The sequence below is a fragment of the Phalacrocorax aristotelis genome, chromosome 29 (assembly GCF_949628215.1).
Source record: "Phalacrocorax aristotelis chromosome 29, bGulAri2.1, whole genome shotgun sequence".
In the NCBI taxonomy this organism is placed as follows: Eukaryota; Metazoa; Chordata; class Aves; order Suliformes; family Phalacrocoracidae; genus Phalacrocorax; species Phalacrocorax aristotelis.
The window spans coordinates 51335-73303 of record NC_134304.1 but is presented as its reverse complement, the minus strand read 5'-3'; the positions used below and the strand labels follow the sequence as shown (position 1 = coordinate 73303).

Sequence of the window (21969 nt, the reverse complement as noted above, 5' to 3'; positions counted from 1 at the left end):
CGACCCAATTTTCTCCCCGATCAATGACGTAAAGCGGCTCGGGAAGGCAGCCCACGCTCCCTCACGCACCCCAGCCCCACGCCGACGCGCACCAGAGCCCCCACGACCACGTCAGCTTCTTCTTGCCCTTCCCCAGCACCCGCTGAGCCGGTTTAAGCACAAAAGGAGCTTAATTCGCCCTGCAGCCGCGAACCAGCGAGCAAAATCCAGCCTGGGGACGCTGTCCCGCCTCCCCCTTCTCCCAGACGCGAGCCGGCCCCCTCACGTTTTTCATAGAAAAGGCAAAATTTTTATTTACAAACCTTCCCAGCGGCACCGGGGCAGGGAAGAGGAGAAGAGCCGGGCGTCCGCCGGGAAGCCCTCACTCGCCGCCATCACCGAGCACCTGCAGCTCCACCATCCGCGGCGGAGGCTCCTTCGGGGGCCGCCGAGCCTCGAGGGGGACGCGGCGTTCCCGTTGCAGCTCGCCCACGCGGAGCCGCAGCCTTTGCTCTCGCCGTTTGCAGGCTTGGAGCTGCCGTTGGGCTTTGTCGAGGGCGTCGAGGGCGGCTTCGGCGCGGCGTTTCCAGAGCAGGGCGCTGCCCACCTGGTAGCTGTGCTCGCTCTGGATGTACGCCCCGGCCCGGCGGCGGCAGCCGCAGCATGTAGAGGGAGGGGGAAACGGGGCGGGGGGCTGCCGGGGGGTCACCCTCGGGGAGGGCCGGGGTGGCCGTGGCTTCCTCGTCCCCTGTGGCCACCAAAAGGCTGTCCGGGAGGGGACCCCGGGCACCCGAGGGGCCGGGAAGGGCCGGGACACCCCCGTGGTCACCGGCTGGGGGGGCACCGGGGTCTTCGCCTTCCCGGGGGAAGCAGGAGACGTCGGCGGTGAAGGGGGGCTCCGGTGGGGAAGGGGTGGGGTCCTGCCTGCGCCGGGAAAGGGGAGATTAAATTGGGGGGACCCAGTGGCGTCCTATGTTGTCCCCCGCCCTCAACCCACCGCCCACCCCCTGGGACTCACCTCCACCTCCTGGTGGCCCGAGGGGGCTTTGGGGTGTCACTCTCGGGCGTGGGGGGCTTTGGCTTGGTGGCCCGGGGGGGTCTGGGGGAGGCCGCCTCGAAGACGGTGGGCACGGCGCCTTCCTTGAGACGGTGGTAGCCACTGCGGGGGGAAAAGGGGGGGGGGTCAGCGGGTGGCTCAGGGGGCCTCAAAGGCCTGGGGGTGGGGGGGCATCCCCAGGGCACCCCATGGCTGTCAGTGTCCTTGGGGTGTCCCAAAGCCCCCAGAGGCCCCAAAAGCTGCAGGGTCCTCCGGGTGCTCCCCAGCCCTAGGGGGTCCCCAAAAGCCCTGGGGTGTCCCCAAGCTCTAAAGAAAACTTTGGGGAACCTCAAAAGCCTTAAAGGGGGGGGCCCCCAAAATGCCTTGGGGGTTCCTTAGGGGAACCCACAGACTGCAGGGTCTCGTGGGTGCCCTAAAGCCCTTGCGGGGAAACAGGGAGGGAGCCCCCAACAGCTGTGGGGGTACCCCAAGGTGCTCCATAACCCCCAGGTCTTTGGGGTGCCCCCCCCCGATTTTGGGGGGAGGGAGGGGGGGCGGGGGAGACCCTGGGGTGTCCCAAAGCTCATGGGGAAAGTTTGTGGGCCTCAAAAACCAAAAAGTTCTGGGGGGTGAAGGTGTCGTCGTCCCCCAAAAAGCCTTGGCGAGGGCCTCTTGGGGGTGATCCATAACCCCCAAAGTCCTGGGGAGCCCCCAGAGGGTGGCTGGGGGGGAACCCCCCCCAAGCTGGGAAAGTGAGGCGTGGGGTGGGGGTGGTGTTTCAGAGCAAACCATTTCCACTCATGGTGGGGGAGGGAGAGACCTCTTTAATCCCCAGCCTCGAGGAGTCTATTTTAAATTAAAGTGGGGGGGGGGGGGGGGGGCGGGGTGGGTGTTGTTAATTAGGGCACCCCTTTCTCAGGTGGGGAAGGGGGGGGACACCTCGTTACGGCCCCTCGTTAGCTACCTGAAGCCGACTATCTCAAAGCAGCTCTTCTCGAAGTGCTGGGAGCAGAAGTAGATGTACTTGGAGGCCGGGTCCCAGCGGCCCTCCCCGCTGGCGTCCCGTCGCCGGCTGTTCTCCAGCCACAGCGCCCGCCGCGGGTTGTCCTTCTTGGGCAGCCTGGGGGGGGGGGCGGCACAGGTCAGCAGCGAGGCGGCGGCCTCAAAAGCCCCCCCCCCACCTGTTTTTGGCAAGGTTGGAAGGGTGTGTCGTCCCTCCCCCCCCATACACCTGCAAATGGAACAGTCCAGGGAGGCCCAGGTAAAGGGGATGGGGTTAAACCATTCCTGAAATGGGAGGTCGGGGGGGCACACCTGGTGCAAACCATTGCTAAGGGTGGGGCGGCCCCACACCTGGGCCGGCCCATCGCAAAGGGCGGGGGGGGGGAGGATGGGGCGGCCCCACACCTGGGCCGGCCCATCGTAAAGGGGCGGGGGGGGGGGAGGATGGGGCGGCCCCACACCTGGGCCGGCCCATCGCAAAGGGCGGGGGGGGGGGGGGCCATGGGGAGGCCCCACACCTGGGGCGGCCCATCGCAACGGGCGGGGGGGGAGGCATGGGGAGGCCCCACACCTGGGCCGGCCCATCGCAAAGGGCGGGGGGGGGGACACAAATGAAGCATCGAAGAGGTGAAAAACCACCCAAATAAAATCATCACAAGGGAGAAAGAGGGGCGAGGCCCCTCGGGGGGGTGGAGGGGCAAGGAGGGGCCTATGTGGGGCCCACCCACCTCCCCCCCACGGGGTGTGGGGCACCCACCGGTGGAAGGAGATGCCTCGGTTGCGGGTCTCCCGAGTGTCGCGGGTGCAGCAGCCGGCAGCGGAGCAGTGACGGGGCATCTGGGGTGGGGGTGGGGGGTAAAGAGGGGGTGAGGTTCTCCCACAGGACCCACCCCACCCCCCCAAAACTGCATGCAGTCCCCGCTCCCCGTGCGCCACCCAAACGCTAGACCCCCAACTGCCCCCCAAATCTCCTGTGTCACCCCCCGAAGAACCACCCCAGATCCCCTGGGGACCCCTCGGCGCTCCCCCCACGCCCCACAGATGTGACACACCCCCCCCCGGGCCACCACGGCGCCCCTCAAGCTGCCCCAGAGCCCGGGTGCCCCCCCAGACCCTCCAGCTGCCCCCCCCCCACATCCAGCAGTGCCCTCCCCCGCCCGAGAGCCCCCAATACCCCCCCCCCCGCCATGAAGTCACCAAGGGGGGGGGGGTGTCCCAGCACCACGGCTCCCCCCGAGGTGGGGTGATGACGTCATGGGGAGGCGTGGCACCGGGGGGGGTGGGGGGCGTTGCTAAAGGCCCTTCACGGGGGCTGCGGTTACTAAAGGAGGGGGGCCCGGAAGGGGCGGTCCCGGAGCCCCCGCCCCGGAGGCGGACGCCTCCTCCCCGCCCCCCGGGGCCGGTTCCCGGGGCCGAGGCCGGTTCCCGGGGCCGGTTCCGCCGCCCCGGGCGCGATCGCGGCCTCACCTCGGTGCTCCCATCCCGCCGCCACCGCGGCCGCGTTCCCGCCCCCCCAACACCGCCCGCCGCCGCCTCTCGCGAGAGCCCGCGAGACTTCCGCCTCTCGCGAGCGCTCACCCCCCCCGCCCCCGCCCTCTCATTGGCTGCGCAACGCCCAGCCCCTTTCTCCTCACTGGGTGCGCCGCGGCGGTGGGCGGAGCTCTCTCACCCGCCCCTCTGGACCCGCTGCCTCGTTTGCATACTGCGCTGTCATTGGGCAGGCGAGCCCCGCCCCGGCCTTATTCGCCATGCAAGCCCCGCCCCTCCGACGCGGGCGTTTCAAGGCCGCCCTCCGCGAGGTTATGGGGCGTTTCAAGGCCCCCCTCAGGTTTTAGGGTGTTTCAAGGCACTCCTGCCCCCCCGTTTTGGGGCATTTCAAGCCCTGCCCCCAGTTTTGGGGGTGTTTCAAGGAACCCCCCCTTAAGTTTTAGGGTGCTTTAAGCCCCAACCCCATTTTGGGGCATTTCAAGCTCCCCCCAGGTTTTGGGGTGATTCACAGCCTCCCCAGGTTTTAGGGTGTTTTAAGCCCCCCCCCAAGTTTTGGGTTGTTTCAAGGCCCTCCCCCCCATATGGCCACTGAATAAGGGGTTGGGGGGGATTGAGACTTCCCCAAATTGGAGTAAAGAAGGTTTCCAGGTCCCCCTGACAAGGTTTTGGGATATTTCAACCCCCCCTAAACCTGGACTATTTTGTGACACACACCCCCCAAATGCGGTTCAGGAGGGAGGGGTCCCCCCAAAAGGGGCTTGGGGAGGCTCTCAAGTCCCTCCTCCTAAAAAATAGTGTTTTGGGGAGAGTTTCAAGGCTCCCCCCAACATGGGCTCTGGGGGTGTTTTGAGCCCCCGACTCTTTTTGCAGCTACTCAAGGGCGGATCCATTTTAAAGGCACTTTAATGAGTATGGGCAAGCCCCGCCCCAATAAGCCCCACCCCAATAAGCCCTGCCCTGATAAGCCCCACCCTACTTAGGGGTGGGGTCCCTGGGGGCAGTTTCCAGGGTCTCCCCGGGCCCGAAAGCACCCTCAGGGCTGGTCCCCAGCGGCGGTTCTGAGGGTCCCCCCGGGGCCGGGGGTGGTTTCCAGGCCACCCCCAGGACCGGCAGCCTTTTGGGGGGGGTCCTTGGGGGCAGTTTCGAGGCCGCCCCTGGAGGTGGGGGCGGTTTCGAGGGGCTCCCTGGGGATGCAGGGGGGGGACCCGCTGTCCTCGCTGTCCTCGCTGTCCCCGCTGTCCTCGCTGTCCTCGCCCTCGTCCCGCAGCATGCGCCGCACCGTGCGGGACAGCGTCAGCGGGTCGCACCTGGGGTGGCCAGGGAGGGTTTGGGGGGGCTCCGTGGGCCCCCCCCAATCCCCCATACAGCCCCCAGAGCCCCCCACTACCCTCCAGCGAGCCCCCTGGACCCCCCCACTACCCCATAATCCCCCATACACTCCCCCAGACGCCCCCACAATCCCCCCTACATCCCCCAGAGCACCCCACTATCCCCCATACACCCCCCAGAGCCCCCCATAATCCCCCATACACCCCCAGAGCCTCCCAAAATCCCCCATACACCCCCCAGAGGCCCCCCACAATCCCCCATACACCCCCCAGAGCCCCCCACTCTTCCATAATCCCCCACAATCCCCCATACACCCCCCAGAGCCCCCCGCTATCCCATAATCCCCCACAATCCCCCATACACCCCCCAGAGCCCCCCGCTATCCCATAATCCCCCTGGCCCCATGCAGCCCCTCCCAGACCCATAGGGGACTATGGGGGCTATAGGTACCAGGGGTTGGGGGGGGGGGGGCTATAGGCTGCTGTAGGGAACTCTGAGCACTATGGGGTAGTACTGGGGGGCGTGGGGGTCCACGGGGACCTATGGGGGCTATAGGGTGCTGCAGGGGCCTATAGGGGCTATAGGGTACTCTAAGGATGCTATAATGAGGGTGTAGTGCTCTGGAGAAGAGCTATAGGGTGCTATGGAGGGCTGTAAGGGCAGAGGGAGCTATAGGGCGCTATGGGAGGGGCTATAGGTGCCTGTGGGAGGCTATAGGGTACCACAGGTGGTGACAGGGGCCCATAGGGGGTTACAGAGGGAGGTATATTGGAGCTGCGGGGGGACACAGGGGGGCTGTAAGGTGCTATAGGGGGGCTATAAGGTGCTATAGGGGGGCCGCAGGGGCACCTGGGGTGGCTACAGGAGAGCTATAAGTGAAATAAAGGAAGCTATAGGGCCCCAGGTGGAGGTATGGGGGGGCTATAAGGAAGCTGCAGGGATCCATAGGGTGCCATAGGGGGCCCACAGGGCACCACAGAGAGCCACAGAGGCCCATAGGGGGCTATAAGGACACCATAGGGGGCTGTGAGGAGACCATAGGGGGCTCTAGGGGCCCAGGTGGAGGTATGGGGGGCTATAAGGAGGCTACAGGGATCTATAGGGTGCTATAGGGGCCCACTGGTCATGACAGAGGCCCATAGGGGGCTATAAGGAGACCATAGGGGGCTGTAAGGAGACCACAGGGGGCTATAGGGAGACCATAGGGGGCTGTAAGGAGACCATAATGGGCTATAGGGAGACCATAGGGGGCTATAGGGAGACCACGGGGGGCTATAGGGAGACCACAGGGGGCTATAGGGAGACCATAGGGGGCTATAGGGAGACCATAGGGGGCTGTAAGGAGACCACAGGGGGCTATAGGGAGACCATAGGGGGCTGTAAGGACCCATAGGGGGCTATAGGGAGACCACAGGGGGCTATAGGGAGACCACGGGGGGCTCCAGGCGCCCGTGGGGGGCCGGGGGGCCGGGGGGCAGGCGCCCACCTGAGGCGGGCCCGCAGGGCGGCCACGAGGCGCGCGGTGGCGGCGGCCCCGTCCCCGACGGCCTCCAGCGCCCGGCGCAGGCGAAGGCCCTGGGCCTGGGCACGGGCCGTCCCCGCCGCCACCGCGGCCACCCGCTGCCCCAGCGCCCGCCCCGACGCCTCGCTGGCCGCCGCCTGCGGGGACACGCGTGGGGACGCGGCGTGGGGCGTGGGGACCTGGGGGCGTGGGGACATGGGGGGCGTGGGGACATGGGGTGGGGCGTGGGGACACGGCGTGGGGTGTGGGGACATGTGGTGGGGCATGTGGACATGGCATGGGGCGTGGGGACTGGGGGGGGCGTGGGGACACGGCGTGGGGCGTGGGGACTGGGGGGGGCGTGGGGACACGGCGTGGGGCGTGGGGACACGGGGCACGTGGGGACATGGGGCATGTGGGGACATGGGGGTGGTGTGGGGACATGGGGGCGCGTGGGGACACGGGGGGGCGTGGGGACATGGGGTGGGGCGTGGGGACGTGGCGTGGGGTGTGGGGACACGGCGTGGGGCGTGGGGACTGGCGTGGGGACATGGGGTGGGGCGTGGGGATGTGGCGTGGGGCATGGGGACACGGCATGGGGCGTGGGGACTGGGGGGGCGTGGGGACATGGGGTGGGGCGTGGGGACGTGGCGTGGGGCATGGGGACACGGCATGGGGCGTGGGGACACAGCGAGGGGCGTGGGGACATGGGGTGGGGCGTGGGGACACGGCGTGGGGCGTGGGGACACAGCGAGGGGCGTGGGGACATGGCGTGGGGCGTGGGGACACGGGGGGGCGTGGGGACGCGGGGGGACATGGGGACATGTGGTGGGGCATGTGGACACGGCATGGGGCACATGGGGACATGGCGTGGGGCGTGGGGACACGGGGCACATGGGGACATGGGGGTGGTGTGGGGACATGGGGGCACGTGGGGACACGGGGGGGTGTGGGGACATGGGGGCGCGTGGGGACACGGGGGGGCATGGGGACGTGGCGTGGGGTGTGGGGACACGGCGTGGGGCGTGGGGACTGGGGGGGCGTGGGGACATGGGGGGGTGTGGGGACATGGGGTGGGGCGTGGGGACGTGGCGTGGGGCATGGGGACACGGCATGGGGCGTGGGGACACAGCGAGGGGCGTGGGGACATGGGGTGGGGCGTGGGGACACGGTGTGGGGCATGGGGACTGGGGGGGGCGTGGGGACACGGCGTGGGGACTGGGGGGGGCGTGGGAACATGGCATGGGGCGTGGGGACACAGCGAGGGGCGTGGGGACACAGGGGGGTGTGGGGACATGGCGTGGGGCGTGGGGACACAGCGAGGGGCATGGGGACTGGGGGGGGTGTGGGGACTGGGGGGGGCGTGGGGACATGGTGTGGGGCGTGGGGACATGGGGCACATGGGGACATGGGGGTGGTGTGGGGACATGGGGGCACGTGGGGACACGGGGGGGTGTGGGGACATGGGGTGGGGCATGGGGACGTGGCGTGGGGTGTGGGGACTGGGGGGGCGTGGGGACGTGGCGTGGGGTGTGGGGACTGGGGGGGGCGTGGGGACATGGGGTGGGGCGTGGGGACACGGCATGGGGCGTGGGGACATGGTGTGGGGCGTGGGGACATGGGGGCACGTGGGGACACGGGGGGGCGTGGGGACATGGGGTGGGGCGTGGGGACATGGCGTGGGGTGTGGGGACACGGCGTGGGGCGTGGGGACTGGCGTGGGGACATGGGGTGGGGCGTGGGGACGTGGTGTGGGGCATGGGGACACGGCATGGGGCGTGGGGACTGGGGGGGCGTGGGGACATGGGGTGGGGCGTGGGGACATGGGGTGGGGCGTGGGGACACGGCATGGGGCGTGCGGACACAGCGAGGGGCGTGGGGACTGGGGGGGGCGTGGGGACACAGCGTGGGGCGTGGGGACATGGGGGGGCGTGGGGATGCGGGGGGACATGGGGACATGTGGTGGGGCATGTGAGCACGGCATGGGGCACGTGGGGACATGGTGTGGGGCGTGGGGACACGGGGCACATGGGGACACGGGGGGGTGTGGGGACATGGGGTGGGGCATGGGGACGTGGCGTGGGGTGTGGGGACTGGGGGGGCGTGGGGACACGGCGTGGGGCGTGGGGACTGGGGGGGCGTGGGGACACGGCGTGGGGCGTGGGGACTGGGGGGGCGTGGGGACATGGGGTGGGGCGTGGGGACGTGGCGTGGGGCGTGGGGACACGGCGTGGGGCGTGGGGACACAGCGAGGGGCGTGGGGACATGGGGTGGGGCGTGGGGAAACGGCGTGGGGCGTGGGGACATGGGGGGGCGTGGGGACGCGGGGGGACATGGGGACATGTGGTGGGGCATGTGGACACGGCATGGGGCGTGGGGACACGGCGTGGGGCGTGGGGACACAGCGTGGGGCGTGGGGACACAGCGAGGGGCGTGGGGACATGGGGTGGGGCGTGGGGACACAGCGAGGGGCGTGGGGACACGGCGTGGGACGTGGGGACACAGCGAGGGGCGTGGGGACACAGCGTGGGGCGTGGGGACATGGGGGGGCGTGGGGACGCGGGGGGACATGGGGACATGTGGTGGGGCATGTGGACACGGCATGGGCCGTGGGGACATGGTGTGGGGCGTGGGGACATGGGGCACGTGGGGACATGGGGGTGGTGTGGGGACATGGGGGCACGTGGGGACACGGGGGGGTGTGGGGACATGGGGTGGGGCATGGGGACATGGCGTGGGGTGTGGGGACACGGCGTGGGGCGTGGGGACTGGCGTGGGGACATGGGGTGGGGACGTGGCGTGGGGCATGGGGACACAGTGAGGGGCGTGGGGACATGGGGTGGGGCGTGGGGACACGGTGTGGGGCGTGGGGACTGGGGGGGGCGTGGGGACATGGTGGGGTGTGGGGGTGCGTGGGGACACGGGGGGGCGTGGGGACATGGGGGCGCGTGGGGGTGCGTGGGGACACGGGGGGGCGTGGGGACATGGGGGCGCGTGGGGACACGGGGGGGCGTGGGGACATGGGGGCGCGTGGGGACACGGGGGGGCGTGTGGACACGGGGGGGCGTGGGGACACGGGGGTGCGTGGGGACACAGGGGGGCGTGGGGACATGGGGGTGCGTGGGGACACGGGGGGGCGTGGGGACATGGGGGCGCGTGGGGACACGGGGGGGCGTGGGGACATGGGGGCGCGTGGGGACACGGGGGGGCGTGTGGACACGGGGGGGCGTGGGGACACGGGGGTGCGTGGGGACACAGGGGGGCGTGGGGACATGGGGGCGCGTGGGGACACAGGGGGGCGTGGGGACATGGGGGTGCGTGGGGACACGGGGGGGCGTGGGGACATGGGGGCGCGTGGGGACACGGGGGGGCGTGGGGACATGGGGGCGCGTGGGGACACGGGGGGGCGTGTGGACACGGGGGGGCGTGGGGACATGGGGGCGCGTGGGGACATGGGGGGGCGTGGGGACCCGGCGTGGGGCGTGGGGACATGGGGGGCGTGGGGACATGGCGTGGGGCGTGGGGACACGGGGTGGGCCGTTGGGACACGGTGGGGCGTGGGGACACGAGTGGACCCGGAGGTGACACGGGGCGACACGGGGCGACACGCCTCTGCACCAGCCTCCCCCCCCCCGCCCCCGGCCAGGGAACCCATGGGAGCCGCCCGCGTGACGTCACCCCCCCGGCCCGCGACGTCACCCCCGGGTGGCGGCCCCCCACCTGCAGGCGGTAGCGCTCCCCCCGCCGCCGCTGCTCCTCCGCCTCCGCCAGCAGCGCCCGCAGGCGCCGTCCCGCTGCCCGCCACGCCCGGCTCAGCGCCGCCCGCGCCCTGCACCCACGGGCGCCCCGCGTCACCCCACGGCACCCGTGGGGGTGACCCACAGCACCCGCTGCCGCCTGCGCCCACCGCCCGCGGGGCACCCCTGGGTCACCCGTTGGGGGGCTTGGGGGGGGGGGGGTGGGGGGGGGGCCCCGATGGGACGTGCTGTCACCCCATGGCATGTGTGGGTGCCCCACGGCATCCAGCGGCACCCATGGGAAAACCATCGGGGGTGCCTTGGGGACACTGGGAATACTGGGACAAACTTGGGGCCACCCTGGGACCACCCTGGGCCACCCAAGACCACCCTGGGACCATCTCAGACCACCCTGAGGCCACCCAAGAGCATCCTGGGGTCACCACGGGGTCACCATGGGCCACCTTGGGACTACCCTGGGGCCACCCTGGGGCAACCCAAGACCACCCTGGGGCCACCCAAGAGCACCCTGGGACTACCCTGGGCCACCCTGGGACCACCCTGGGACCATCTTCAGACCACCCTGGGACCACCCAAGAGCATCCTGGGGTCACCATGGGGCCACCCTGGGACCACCCTGGGGCCACCCTGGGGCAACCCAAGACCACCCTGGGGCCACCCAAGAGCACCCTGGGACTACCCTGGGCCACCCTGGGACCACCCTGGGACCATCTTCAGACCACCCTGGGACCACCCAAGAGCATCCTGGGGTCACCATGGGGCCACCCTGGGACCACCCTGGGGCCACCCTGGGGCAACCCAAGACCACCCTGGGGCCACCCAAGAGCATCCTGGGGTCACCATGGGGCCACCCAAGACCACCCTGGAGTAACCATGGGGTCACCACGGGCCACCTTGGGACCACCCTGGGCCACCTTAGACCACCCTGGGGTCACCATGGGGTCACCACAGGCCACCTTGGGACCACCCTGGGGCCACCCGGGACCACCCTGGGACCACTTTGGGACCACCCTGGTGTCACCCTGGGGTCACCCAAGATCACCCTGGGGTCACCCTGGACCACCCTGGGGCCACCCAAGACCGCCCTGGGGCCACCCAAGACCACCCTGGGACTACCCTGGAGCCATTTTGGACCACCATGGGGCCACCCAGGACCACCCTGGTGTCACCACAGGGCCACGTTGGGACCACCCTGGGGCCACCCAAGACCACCCTGGGTCACCCTGGGACTACCCTGGCATGACGTGGGACCACCTAAGACCACCCTGGGGCCACCCAAGACCACCCTGGGCCACCTGGACCACCCTAAAGCACCCTGGGTCACCCTGGGGCCACCTAAGACCACCCTGGGGTCACCACAGGGCCACCTTGGGACCACCCTGGGCCGCCCAAGAGCACCCTGGGCCCCCCGGCTCACCCGGCCTCGCGGTGCAGGAGCTCCTGGAGGTGGACACAGCGGGCGCGCAGGGCGGCCTCGGCGGGGCCCGGGAGCACCCTGGGGTGCTGCAGCCGCCCCCGCAGCACCCGCTGCTCCTGCTCCAGCCGGGCCCGCGCCCCCGCCGCCTCCTGCGCCCGCGCCCCCCGCCGCCGCCAGCGCCCGCCGCAGCTCCTCCGCCTGCACCCGGCGGTGGCACCCGCGGGGGGTCAGCACCCAGCCCCGCGGCCCCCGCGGCCCCCGCGCCTGCACCCACACAGCACCTGCAGCCGGGCCACAGCACCCACACAGCACCCACAGCACCCACAGCCATACCCACAGCACCCACACAGCACCCACACAGCACCCACAGCACCCACAGCCATACCCACAGCACCCACACAGCACCCACAGCACCCACAGCACCCACAGCCATACCCACAGCACCCACACAGCACCCACACAGCACCCCACAGCACCCACAGCCATACCCACAGCACCCACAGCACCCACACAGCACCCACAGCACCCACAGCCATACCCACAGCACCCACACAGCACCCACAGCACCCACAGCCATACCCACAGCACCCACAGCACCCACACAGCACCCCACAGCACCCACAGCCATACCCACAGCACCCACACAGCACCCACAGCCATACCCACAGCACCCACAGCACCCACACAGCACCCACAGCACCCACAGCCATACCCACAGCACCCACACAGCACCCACAGCACCCACAGCCATACCTCAGCACCCACAGCACCCACAGCACCCACACAGCACCCACACAGCACCCACAGCTGTGCCTCAGCACCCACAGCACCCACAGCACCCACACAGCACCCACACAGCACCCACAGCTGTGCCTCAGCACCCACAGCACCCACACAGCACCCACCCAGCACCCACTCAGCACCCACAGCACCCATGCCTGCCCCCACAGCACCCACACAGCACCCACACAGCACCCACTCAGCACCCACAGCACCCATGCCTGCCCCCACAGCACCCACACATCACCCACACAGCACCCACAGCACCCACCCAGCACCCACGCCTGCCCTCACAGCACCCACCCAGCACCCACCCAGCACCCACAGCACCCACGCCTGCCCCCACAGCACCCACCCAGCACCCACACAGCACACACAGCACCCACACCTGCCCCCACAGCACCCACCCAGCACCCACCCAGCACCCACAGCACCCACGCCTGCCCCCACAGCACCCACCCAGCACCCACAGGTGCACCCTGTGTCCCCACAGGAGCCCCACGTCCCCCACCCATCCCGCTGTACGTCCCCCATAGGTGCCCCCATGCCCTCCCCCACACGTCCACCTACACACCCCTCCACACGGACCCCTCGTGCCCCCCCATATGCCCCCATACGTTCCCCCATAGGCACCCTCACATCCCCCCCGCCCCCCCGTGCCCATAGGTGCCCCCATACGTCCCCCCTTAGATCTCCCATAGGCGCCCTTATATCCCTCACATCCCCCCCCCATAGCCCCATACGTCCCCCCCTTGCGCCCGCAGGTGCCCCCATGTCCCCCCCATGTTCCCCCCATAGGTACCCCCATACTGCCCTCAGAGGTGCCCCCCAGGTGCCCCCATGACCCCATACGTTCCTCCCACCTCCCCCATATATCCCCTATACATCCTGCCACATATATGTGTCCCCCAAGCCCCCACATCCCCCCTCAATCTCCCTCTAGGTGCCCCACGCCCCCCCATCGGTGCCCCCTTTACACCCCCCAGGTGCCCCCCATCCATCCCCCCCCCAGGTGCCCCCCATCGGTGCCCCCTATGGCCCCCATAGGCGCCCCTGACCTGGGCCTGCCGCTGGTGCAGGCGCTGCCGCAGCGCCCGGTTGTGCTCCCGCAGCTCCGCCAGCGCCGCCTCCAGCCCCCCGGGGTCCCGGGCCCCCCTGCACCCATAGCCGCTATAGGGGATGCAGGGGGAGCGGGGGGACGCTGGGGGGCTAGAGGGGACCCACTGAGGGGGGCTATAGGGAACGTGCTGGGGGGTCTATAGGGGACACACCATGGGGTCTCTAGGGGACATGCTGTGGGGGCTATATGGGATGTACCATGGGGTCTATAGGGGACACACCATGGGGTCTATAGGGAACGTGCTATGGGGACTATATGGGGTGTATCATAGGGTCTATATGGGACGCACTGTGGGGGCTATATGGGATATACTGTGGGGTCTATAGGGAACATGCTGTGGGGCTATATGTGATGTACCGTGGGGTCTATAGGGGACACGCTGTGGGGGCTATATAGGGTGGACCATGGGGTCTCTAGGGGACATGCTTTGGGGGCTATATGGGATGTACCGTGGGGTCTATAGGGGACACAATGTGGGGTCTCTAGGGGACATGCTTTCGGGGCTATATGGGATGTACCATGGGGTCTATAGGGGACACAACGTGGGGTCTATATGAGACACACTGTGGGGACTATATGGGATGCACTGTCGAGTCTATAGGGAACATGCCATAGGGCCTATATGGGGTGTACTGTGGGGTCTATATGGGACATAGTGTGGGGGCTATATGGGATGTGCTGTGGGGTCTATAGGGAACACGGTGTGGGGGCTATAAGGGGCACACTGTAGCAGCTATAGTGTCTGCACCATGGGGGCCATAGGGGCTATGCTGTGAGGGCTATGGGGGACACATCCCGGGGGCTATAGGGGATGTGCCATAGGGGCTATAAGGGACATACCATGGAGGATACGGGGGACATGCCGTGGGGGCTACAGGGGACGTGCCCTGGGGGCTATAGGGGATGCGTCTTGGGGGCTATAGGGGACACACCCTGGGGGCTATAGGACATATATAGTTCTGTGGGCGTGACCAGGGAGGGGCAGGCGCTCACGTGGGGCTGGGTGGGTGGGGCATGTGGGCAGCCATGTCATCGCGCTCCTGCTCCGCCCGCCGCCGGGCATGCTGGGCCACCGCCACTGCCTGAGGGTGGGGTTGGGATGGACACGCCCCCGGTAAGCCCCGCCCACCACACCCACTTCCATAGCCCCGCTCCCTGATCCTGTAGCCCAGCCCCAAACCCTTTATCCCTGCCCCAAACCCTTTAGCCCCGCCCCAGATTCCCATAGCCCCACCCTCACCCTGGCCCCTTTAGCCCCGCCCCTCGACCTTTAGCCCCTCCCACCTGTCGCAACTGCTCCAGCTCCGCCTCCCTGGTGCGGCGCTGTGACTCCGCCTCCTGCGCCCGGAGCTCCGCCCCGGCCCGGGCAGCGCGTGCTGCCTCCAGCTCCGCCCACAGGAGATGTCCCGCCTCCTGGGGGAGGGGCTGTGTCAGGATGATGTGTCTGGGTGTGGTTAGGCCACACCCACCCTGCAAGCCCCGCCCCCAGCCCAGACACAAACCCCTCCCACAGAACCCACCCCCATATAGGCCAAAGCCCCGCCCACCCTTGGATGCCCCACCCACTCTCCAAAGCCCCACCTTCTTCCTAGGCCACACCCCATCTAACCACACCCCCTTTTAGCCCCACCTTCTCATATTCCCCCTCAGCCACACCCCTTGCCCTGACACTGACCCTGCCAGAGGCCCCGCCCCATCTCAGGCCCCGCCCCTGCCTTGGCCCCACCCACCTGCTGCTGGCGCAGGCGCTCACATGCCCGGTCTCGTGCCCGACAGGCTCCGCCCACCCGGGCCTGGGCCCCGCCCACTGCTACCTGTAGCGCCCGCAGGGCCCCGCCTGCTGCCAGGCTCCGCCCCCGCTCCTCTGCCAGGCTCCGCCCCAGCGATGCCACCTGCCGGGGGGGTGGGAACAGGCCATGAGTGACAGCCCCATGCCACGCCTCCAGGTCACAGGCAGTCCCAGCTCCCGCCCCAAGGATGACTGACAGCCCCTTGCTCCACCCCCATGGGGGTGGAAAGCCCAAATCCCACCTCAGGGTTGATGGACAGCTCCATGCTCCGCCCACCAGGGTGATGGACAGCTCCATGCCCCACCCAGTGGGATGAAGGGCAGCCCAAAGTCCTGCCCCCACCAGGCCTGTCCCAGAGCCATGGAGGGGGAGGGGCTATGCTGTGACTGACAGGGGCTGGCCACGCCCCTCCCAGCAAGGGCCCGCCTACCTGGTTGCTGAGGTCACGGAGCTCCTCCTCCAGGTCCTGGCGGGACTGTGCCTGGTGGGGGAGGGGACCAGGGGTGTGGCAGCGGGGGGGACATCCCCCATCTCCCCCTCCCCGGGACCCTCCCCCACCCCCCCCTCCCCTGAGACCTCACCCCATCTCTCCCTGGGACCCTCCCCCATTCCCGCCTGCCCCCTGGGACCCTCCCCCATCCACCCCTCCCCGGGACCCCATCCCCTCCTGGGACCCTCCCCCATCCCCCCCCTGCCCTGGGACCCCATCCAACCCCCCCCCGGGACCCTTAGAGCTCCATGGCGGGGGGTGTGGGTGTGGGACACCTGGGTCCCCTCGGGGGGACAGTTGGGGGGGGATGGAGGGGACGCCTGGGTGCCTTCCCACGGTGGGGGGAGGGGAGGCGAGGGCTCCCGGACGCCTGGGTTCCCTTTCCCCGCCCCGTGCCCTAATTCCAGTCCCAGGCCTGGCCTGGGGCCAGTGGGGCCGGGGGAGGGGGCGCCCAGACGCCTGGGTCCCCTAGGTGGGGGGTCCCCCAAATGCCTGGATCCCCCCCCTGCCCCCAGACCCATAGGTGTCCCCCCCATTGGGTTTGAGGCTTCCCCAGACATCTGGGACCCCACGGATGCCTGGGTGTCCCCCCCGGACATCTGGGTCCCCTGGGTAGGGGTGCCCCAAATTCCCGGACCCCTCCCCTCCCTCAGACCCCTGGGTCCCCCCCCATTGGGGCTGAGGCTTTCCTAGATGCCAGGGTCCCCCCTGGACGCCCGGGTCCCCTTGTTAGGGGGTCCCCCAAATGCCTGGATCACTCCCCTCCCCCAGACCCCTGGGTCCCTCCTGTTGGGGTTGAGGCTTCCCCGGACACCTGGGTCCCCCCCGCACGCCTGGGTTCTCCCCCCCCCCGAACGCCTGGGTCCCCCCACCCGAAAGCCTGCGTCCCCCCCTGGACACCTGGCTGTTCCCCCCGGACACCTGGGACCCCATCCCAGACACCTGGGTCCCCCCACCGAGCGCCTGGGCCCCCCCCCAGACACCTGGGCCCCCCCCCGGACGCCTGGGCCCCCCCCCCAGACGCCTGGGTGTCCCCCCCACAGATGCCTGGGTCCCCCTCACCTGCGCCAGCCTGGTGGGGCCGCATTGTCCCTTGTCCCCCTCGTCCACCATGGCACGAAGTGGGGGGGCCCTGGAACGATATACAGCATGGGGAGACCCTACAATAACACCCACCCCCTCCCCCAAAGCAGCAGCAGCCCGGATGCCTGGGTCCCCCCCGCCCCGACAGCTCCGGGTGGCCTCAGGTGCCGGGGTCCCTCCGTGGGGGGGAGGGACGGGGAGGGTGGGGGGGTGCCCGGGCGCCTGGGTGCCCTCACCTGCTGCGGGGGCGATGCCGAGCCCGGGCCCGTGGGACCCCGGCGTCCGCCCGGGGGCCGGGAACTCCCTGTGCCACCCAAGCCGCGGGCACGGGAGGACCCGGGCGCCCGGGCACCTCCTCCCCCCGGGCTCTACCCACGGGGCACAGCGCCCGCCCACCCCCCAGGGCACCCACACGTCCGGGGACATCAGTTCGGCTCCACCGGCTCCAACCCTTGGGCGTCACCACCCGCCCTTGCCGGAGGCACCCAGGCCTCCGGGCGCCTCCCCGCGGCACCCAGGAATGCGGGTGTTGGATGGTGGGAACGCCGGCGATGTCATACCACCACCTGTGACGTCACGGCGCCAGCTGTGATGCCACAGAGGGAAAGCCCAGGCAGGGAGGGGCCAAGGGGGATGGGTGAGGCTGTGGGAGCAGCTGTGACGTCATGGGGGTGGGTACGGCGTCACCGGGAGTGGAGGGCAAAGCAGTGATGTCACTGCGGGTTTCTATGATGGACCAACACCCCCATCGGGCGGAAGGTCCAGGGGGGCGGGGGGGACCTTCGTGGTGGGTCACAGCTGCAGCAGCGGGTCGTCAGGTCATAGAAATGGCCGTCCTTGAGGTGATCGATAAAGCGTGATGTCAGCGTGGGTCAAAATGGAGAAGCACGGAGTGACACGGGTCAACACGTGTCAACGTGGGCCAATGGAGAGCAACATGGGTCAAGTCAGCTCAGCAGGGATCAACAGCAACACGGATCAACATGGATCAACATGGATCAATGTGGGTCAGCACGTGGGTCAACACGGATCAACAGACATGGGTCAACATGGGTCGTTACAGACTGACGTGGGTCAACATGGAGCAACACAGGCCAACACGGGCCAACATGGGTCAACACAGGTCAAAAAAGCATGAGTCAACACAGGCCAACACTGGATCAAGGTGGGTCAACAGAGATTGACATGGGTTGACACGCATCAACACAGGTCTGCATGGGTCAAAATGGAGCGACACGGAGTGACACAGGCAACATGGGTCAACACGGGTCAACAGGGGTCAACACAGGGCAACACACGTCAAAATGGAGCACCAAAGAGTGACATGGGCCAGCATAGATCAACATGGATCAACGTGGGTCAGCGCATGGGCCAACACGGGTCAAGAAATGTGGGTCAACACAGACTGACACAGGCTAACATGGGTCAACATGGATCAACGTGGGTCAGTGCATGGGCCAACATGGGTCAAGAAATGTGGGTCAACACAGACCAACATGGGCCAACATGGGCCTACACAGGTCAACAAACATGGGTCAACACAGAGTGACATGGGCCAACATGGGTCAACAGGGGCCAACACGGGTCAACAAACATGGGTCAAAGCAGACCAACATGGGCCAACACGGATCAACATGGGCCAACACGGGTCAAAAAACATGGGCCAACATGGGTCAACAGGGGCCAACACGGGTCAACATGGGCCAACAAACATGGGCCAACATAGACCAACATGGGCCAACACAGGTCATCATGGGCCAACATGGGTCAACAAACATGGGCCAACATGGGTCAACATGGGCCAACACAGGTCAACAAACATGGGCCAACATGGGTCAGCAAACACGGGCCAACACAGGCCGACACGGGCCAACACGGGTCAACATGGGCCAACACGGGTCAACAAACATGGGCCAACACAGGCCGACACGGGCCAACATAGGTCAATGTCACCCACCACGTGGGACAGCCGCAAGCACTGGGTTGCGGAGGGCGGAGCTCTGACACAGCTATGATGTCATCGGGGGGCAATGGATAATATTGGAGGCAGAATGGGGTCAACATGTCACGCCATGCCAGGGCCAGGAAGTGACATCACCAATGGGGCAGAAGTGACATCACTCACAGAACAGCGTGGTTATACTGACTGACGGGTCAGTCTCTGATGTCACCAAGGGCCCAGGAAGTGACATCATCGACTTACCAGGGTGTGCGAGAGGCCCAGTCCAAGCAGTGATGTCATCACTGGGTGAGGAAGTGATGTCGCTGCCGGATGCAGGGCGTGAAGTGACGTCGGGGGCAGACTGCCGGCAGGCCGTGACATCACCAGCAGACCAGCTGCCCCTATAGGGGCGGGGCACTTTGGCCCTGGGGAGTCTATAGGGGATCCCTGAGCCCATGGGGATCCCTATAGGGGTCTATAGAGGGTGCTAGCCCTAGAGGGATCCCGGGGTGGGGGGTGTCTATAGGTGATCCCCCCTGGGGATCTATAGGGGGATCATGGCCTGAAAAGGGTTCCTGTAAGGATCCCCAGATCACCCGGGCCTTATGCAATCTATAGGGCGTCCATCTACAGGGGTCCTTGTGGAGATCTCCAGGGGATCACAGCCCCATGCTGAGGTCCCTATGGGCACTTATAGGTTCTCCAAGCCCTGTGGGAATCCCCGGGGGGACCTATGGGGGATCTAGGCCCTGTGGGGGTCTGTAGGGGATCCAGACCCTGCATGGATCAACACATGGATCTATAAGTGGTCGAGGCCCTACAGGGGTCTACAGAGGGTCCAGGCCCTGTGGGGATCCCTATGGGGACCTACAGGGCACCTGGGCCCTATAGAGATCCCTATGGGGATCTATAAGTCATCCCGGATCTATTGGGGTCTATAGGGAATCCCAGCCCTATGGGGACCTATAGGGGAATCCAGGCCCTATGGGGGATCCTGGGAGAGGGGGAAGTCTATAGAGCATGAAGGCCCCTGTGCAGGTCTATAGGAGAGCCAGGCTCTACAGGGATCTCTATGGGGCTCCATAGGGGATCCCAGACCTATGGGGAACCCACCCAGGATCTATAGGGGATCCTGGCTGCTATGGGGACCCCAGCCCCTATGGGGACCCCTCTGGGGATCTGTAGAGGACTGTGACCCTATGGGGGTCCTTATATGGGTCTATAGGGGATCATGCCCCTATGGTAGTCTGTAGGGAACTGCAGCCTTATGGGGTACCTATGGGATAATATAGTGATCCTGACCCTGCCGACAGCTATGGAGCTCTGCAGGGGATCCCAGCCCTATGGGGGTCCCTATAGGGGTGCCGATGTGGGTCTATAGGGGACTGCAGCCCAATGGGAGCCCTGATGGGCATCTATAGGGATCACTGCCCTATGGGGTCTATAGACTTTCATACAGTACAGGGGTCCTTATGGAGGTCTGTAGGAGCTCCTATCCCTGCAGGGTGCCCTATGGGGTCTATAAGGTATTGTAGCACTATGGGGGTCCCTATGTGGGGTCCCAACTGCAGGGTGGTCCTTATGGGGTCTATAGGGTATCATAGCACCATGGGGTTCCCTATGGGGATCTGTGGGGGGTCTTGGCCCCAAGGGGGTCCCTATGGGAGTCTATAGGGAATTGTAGCACTTTGAGGGTCCCTATAGGGGACCCTGGACACAGGGGGGGTCCCTATGGGGGTCTATAGGGTATTGTAGCACTATGGGGGTCCCTATCGGGATCTGTGGGGGGTCCTGGTCCCAGGGGGGTCCCTATGGGTGTCTGTAGGGCTCAGAGCCCTATGGGGTACCCGCTGGGGATCTGTGGGTTGTCCCAGTCCCAGGGGGGTTCTCTATGGGGTCTATAGGGTATTATAGCACTATGGGGTTCCCTATGGGGATCTATGGCGGGCCCTGGCCCCAGGGGGTCCATATGGGGGTCAATAGGATATTGTAGCACTATGGGGGTGCCTATGGGGATCTGTAGGGAGTCCTGGCCCCAGCAGGCCCCTATGAGGGTCTATAGGGTATTGTAACACTATGGTGGTCCCTATGGGGGTTCCTGGTCCCAGGGGGGTCCCTACAGGGTCTCTAGGGTATTGTAGCACTATGGGGTTCCCAATGGGGACCTGTGGGGGAGTCCCGGTCCCAGGTGAGTCCCTATGGGGGCCTATAGGGTATTGTGGTCCTATGGGGTCCCTATGGAGGGTCCCGGTCGCAAGGGGGGTCCCTATGGGGGTCTATAGTGTTCGTAGCACTATGGGGGTCCATATGGTGATCTGTGGGGGTGCCTATGGGGTCTATAGGGTATCGTGGCACTGTGGGGTTCCTTTTGGGGTGTCTTGGTCTAGGGTGGTCCCTATGGGGGTCTATAGGGTTTGTAGTGCTATGGGGTTCTCTCTGGGTATCTGTAAGGGGTCCCAGCCCCTGGCGGTCCCTATGGGGGTCTATATAGTACCATAGCACTACAGGGGTCCATATGTGGGGTCCCAGTCCCAGGGGCATCCTTATGGAGGTCTATAGTGTATTTTAGCACTATAGGGGTACCTATGATGATCTATGGGGGTCCCAGCCCCAGGGGGTCCCAAGGAGGGGCTATAGGTTTTGTAGCACTATGGTGGTCCCTATGGGGATCTGCAGGGTGTCCTGACCCCTGGGGGTCCCTATGGGGTCTATAGGGTATCATGGCACTATGGGGGTCCCTATAGGGTGTCCCGGTCCCTGGGGGTCCCTAGGGGGTCTATAGTGTATCATAGCACTATATGGGTCCCTATGGGGGGTCCCGGTCCCTGGGGTCCCTATGGGGTCTATAGGGTATTGTGGCACTATGGGGGTCCCTATGGGGATCTATGGGAGGTCCTGGCCACAGGGGGTCCCTATGGGAGTCAATAGGGTATTGTAGGACTATGGGAGTCCTTATGGGGATCTGTGGGGGGTCCCAGCTCTGGGGGGTCCCTTTGGGTGTCAATAGGTATTGTAGCACTATGGGGTCTCTATGGGGTGTCCCGATCCCAGGGGGGTCCCTATGGGGTCTATAGGGTGTGGTAGCACTATGTGGGTCCCTATCGGGATCTAGGAGGGATCCTGGTCCCAGGGGGTCTCTATGGGGGGTCCCGATCCTAGGGGGGTCCCTGTGGGTTCTATAGGGTGTTGTAGCACTATGGGGGTCTCTATGAGGGGTCTCGGTTCCAGGGATGTCCCTATGGGGTCTATGCAGT

The 21969-nt window shown here is 67.1% G+C and overlaps 2 protein-coding genes across 2 annotated transcripts; both read right to left on the bottom strand.

Annotated features, from left to right (window-relative positions):
- Positions 1 to 266: 266 nt before the first annotated feature.
- On the bottom strand, positions 267 to 3571 carry LOC142048932 (THAP domain-containing protein 7-like). The gene is given in 6 exon segments (XM_075076287.1): positions 267 to 622; positions 624 to 903; positions 998 to 1138; positions 1980 to 2135; positions 2775 to 2854; positions 3485 to 3571. Coding segments are annotated over 5 exon segments (918 nt in total). The 5' UTR covers positions 3485 to 3571; the 3' UTR covers positions 267 to 361.
- Positions 3572 to 4407: 836 nt separating this feature from the next.
- LOC142048940 (uncharacterized) lies at positions 4408 to 20772 on the bottom strand. The gene is made up of 12 exons (XM_075076297.1): positions 18977 to 20772; positions 17010 to 17609; positions 16753 to 16822; positions 15631 to 15681; positions 15141 to 15302; positions 14695 to 14823; positions 14404 to 14492; positions 13349 to 13445; positions 11511 to 11708; positions 10056 to 10164; positions 6321 to 6493; positions 4408 to 4812 (listed from the first exon to the last, which is right to left on the bottom strand). The coding sequence occupies exons 3-12, from the start codon at positions 16801 to 16803 to the stop codon at positions 4408 to 4410; spliced, it is 1464 nt and encodes a 487-aa protein (XP_074932398.1). The 5' UTR covers positions 16804 to 16822; positions 17010 to 17609; positions 18977 to 20772.
- Positions 20773 to 21969: the final 1197 nt, after the last annotated feature.

What these genes read in the sequence shown, in the direction of transcription:
- LOC142048940 (XM_075076297.1), bottom strand. Translation starts at nt 16,803, where the DNA reads ATGGTGGACGAGGGGGACAAGGGACAATGCGGCCCCACCAGGCTGGCG. An exon ending in CTCCTGCACCGCGAGGCCGG is followed by an intron (nt 10,165 to 11,510) that starts GTGAGCCGGGGG and finishes CCGTGGGTGCAG; the next exon opens with GGCGCGGGCGGCGCTGAGCC. An exon ending in GGGAGCGCTACCGCCTGCAG is followed by an intron (nt 6,494 to 10,055) that starts GTGGGGGGCCGC and finishes GTGTCCCCGCAG; the next exon opens with GCGGCGGCCAGCGAGGCGTC.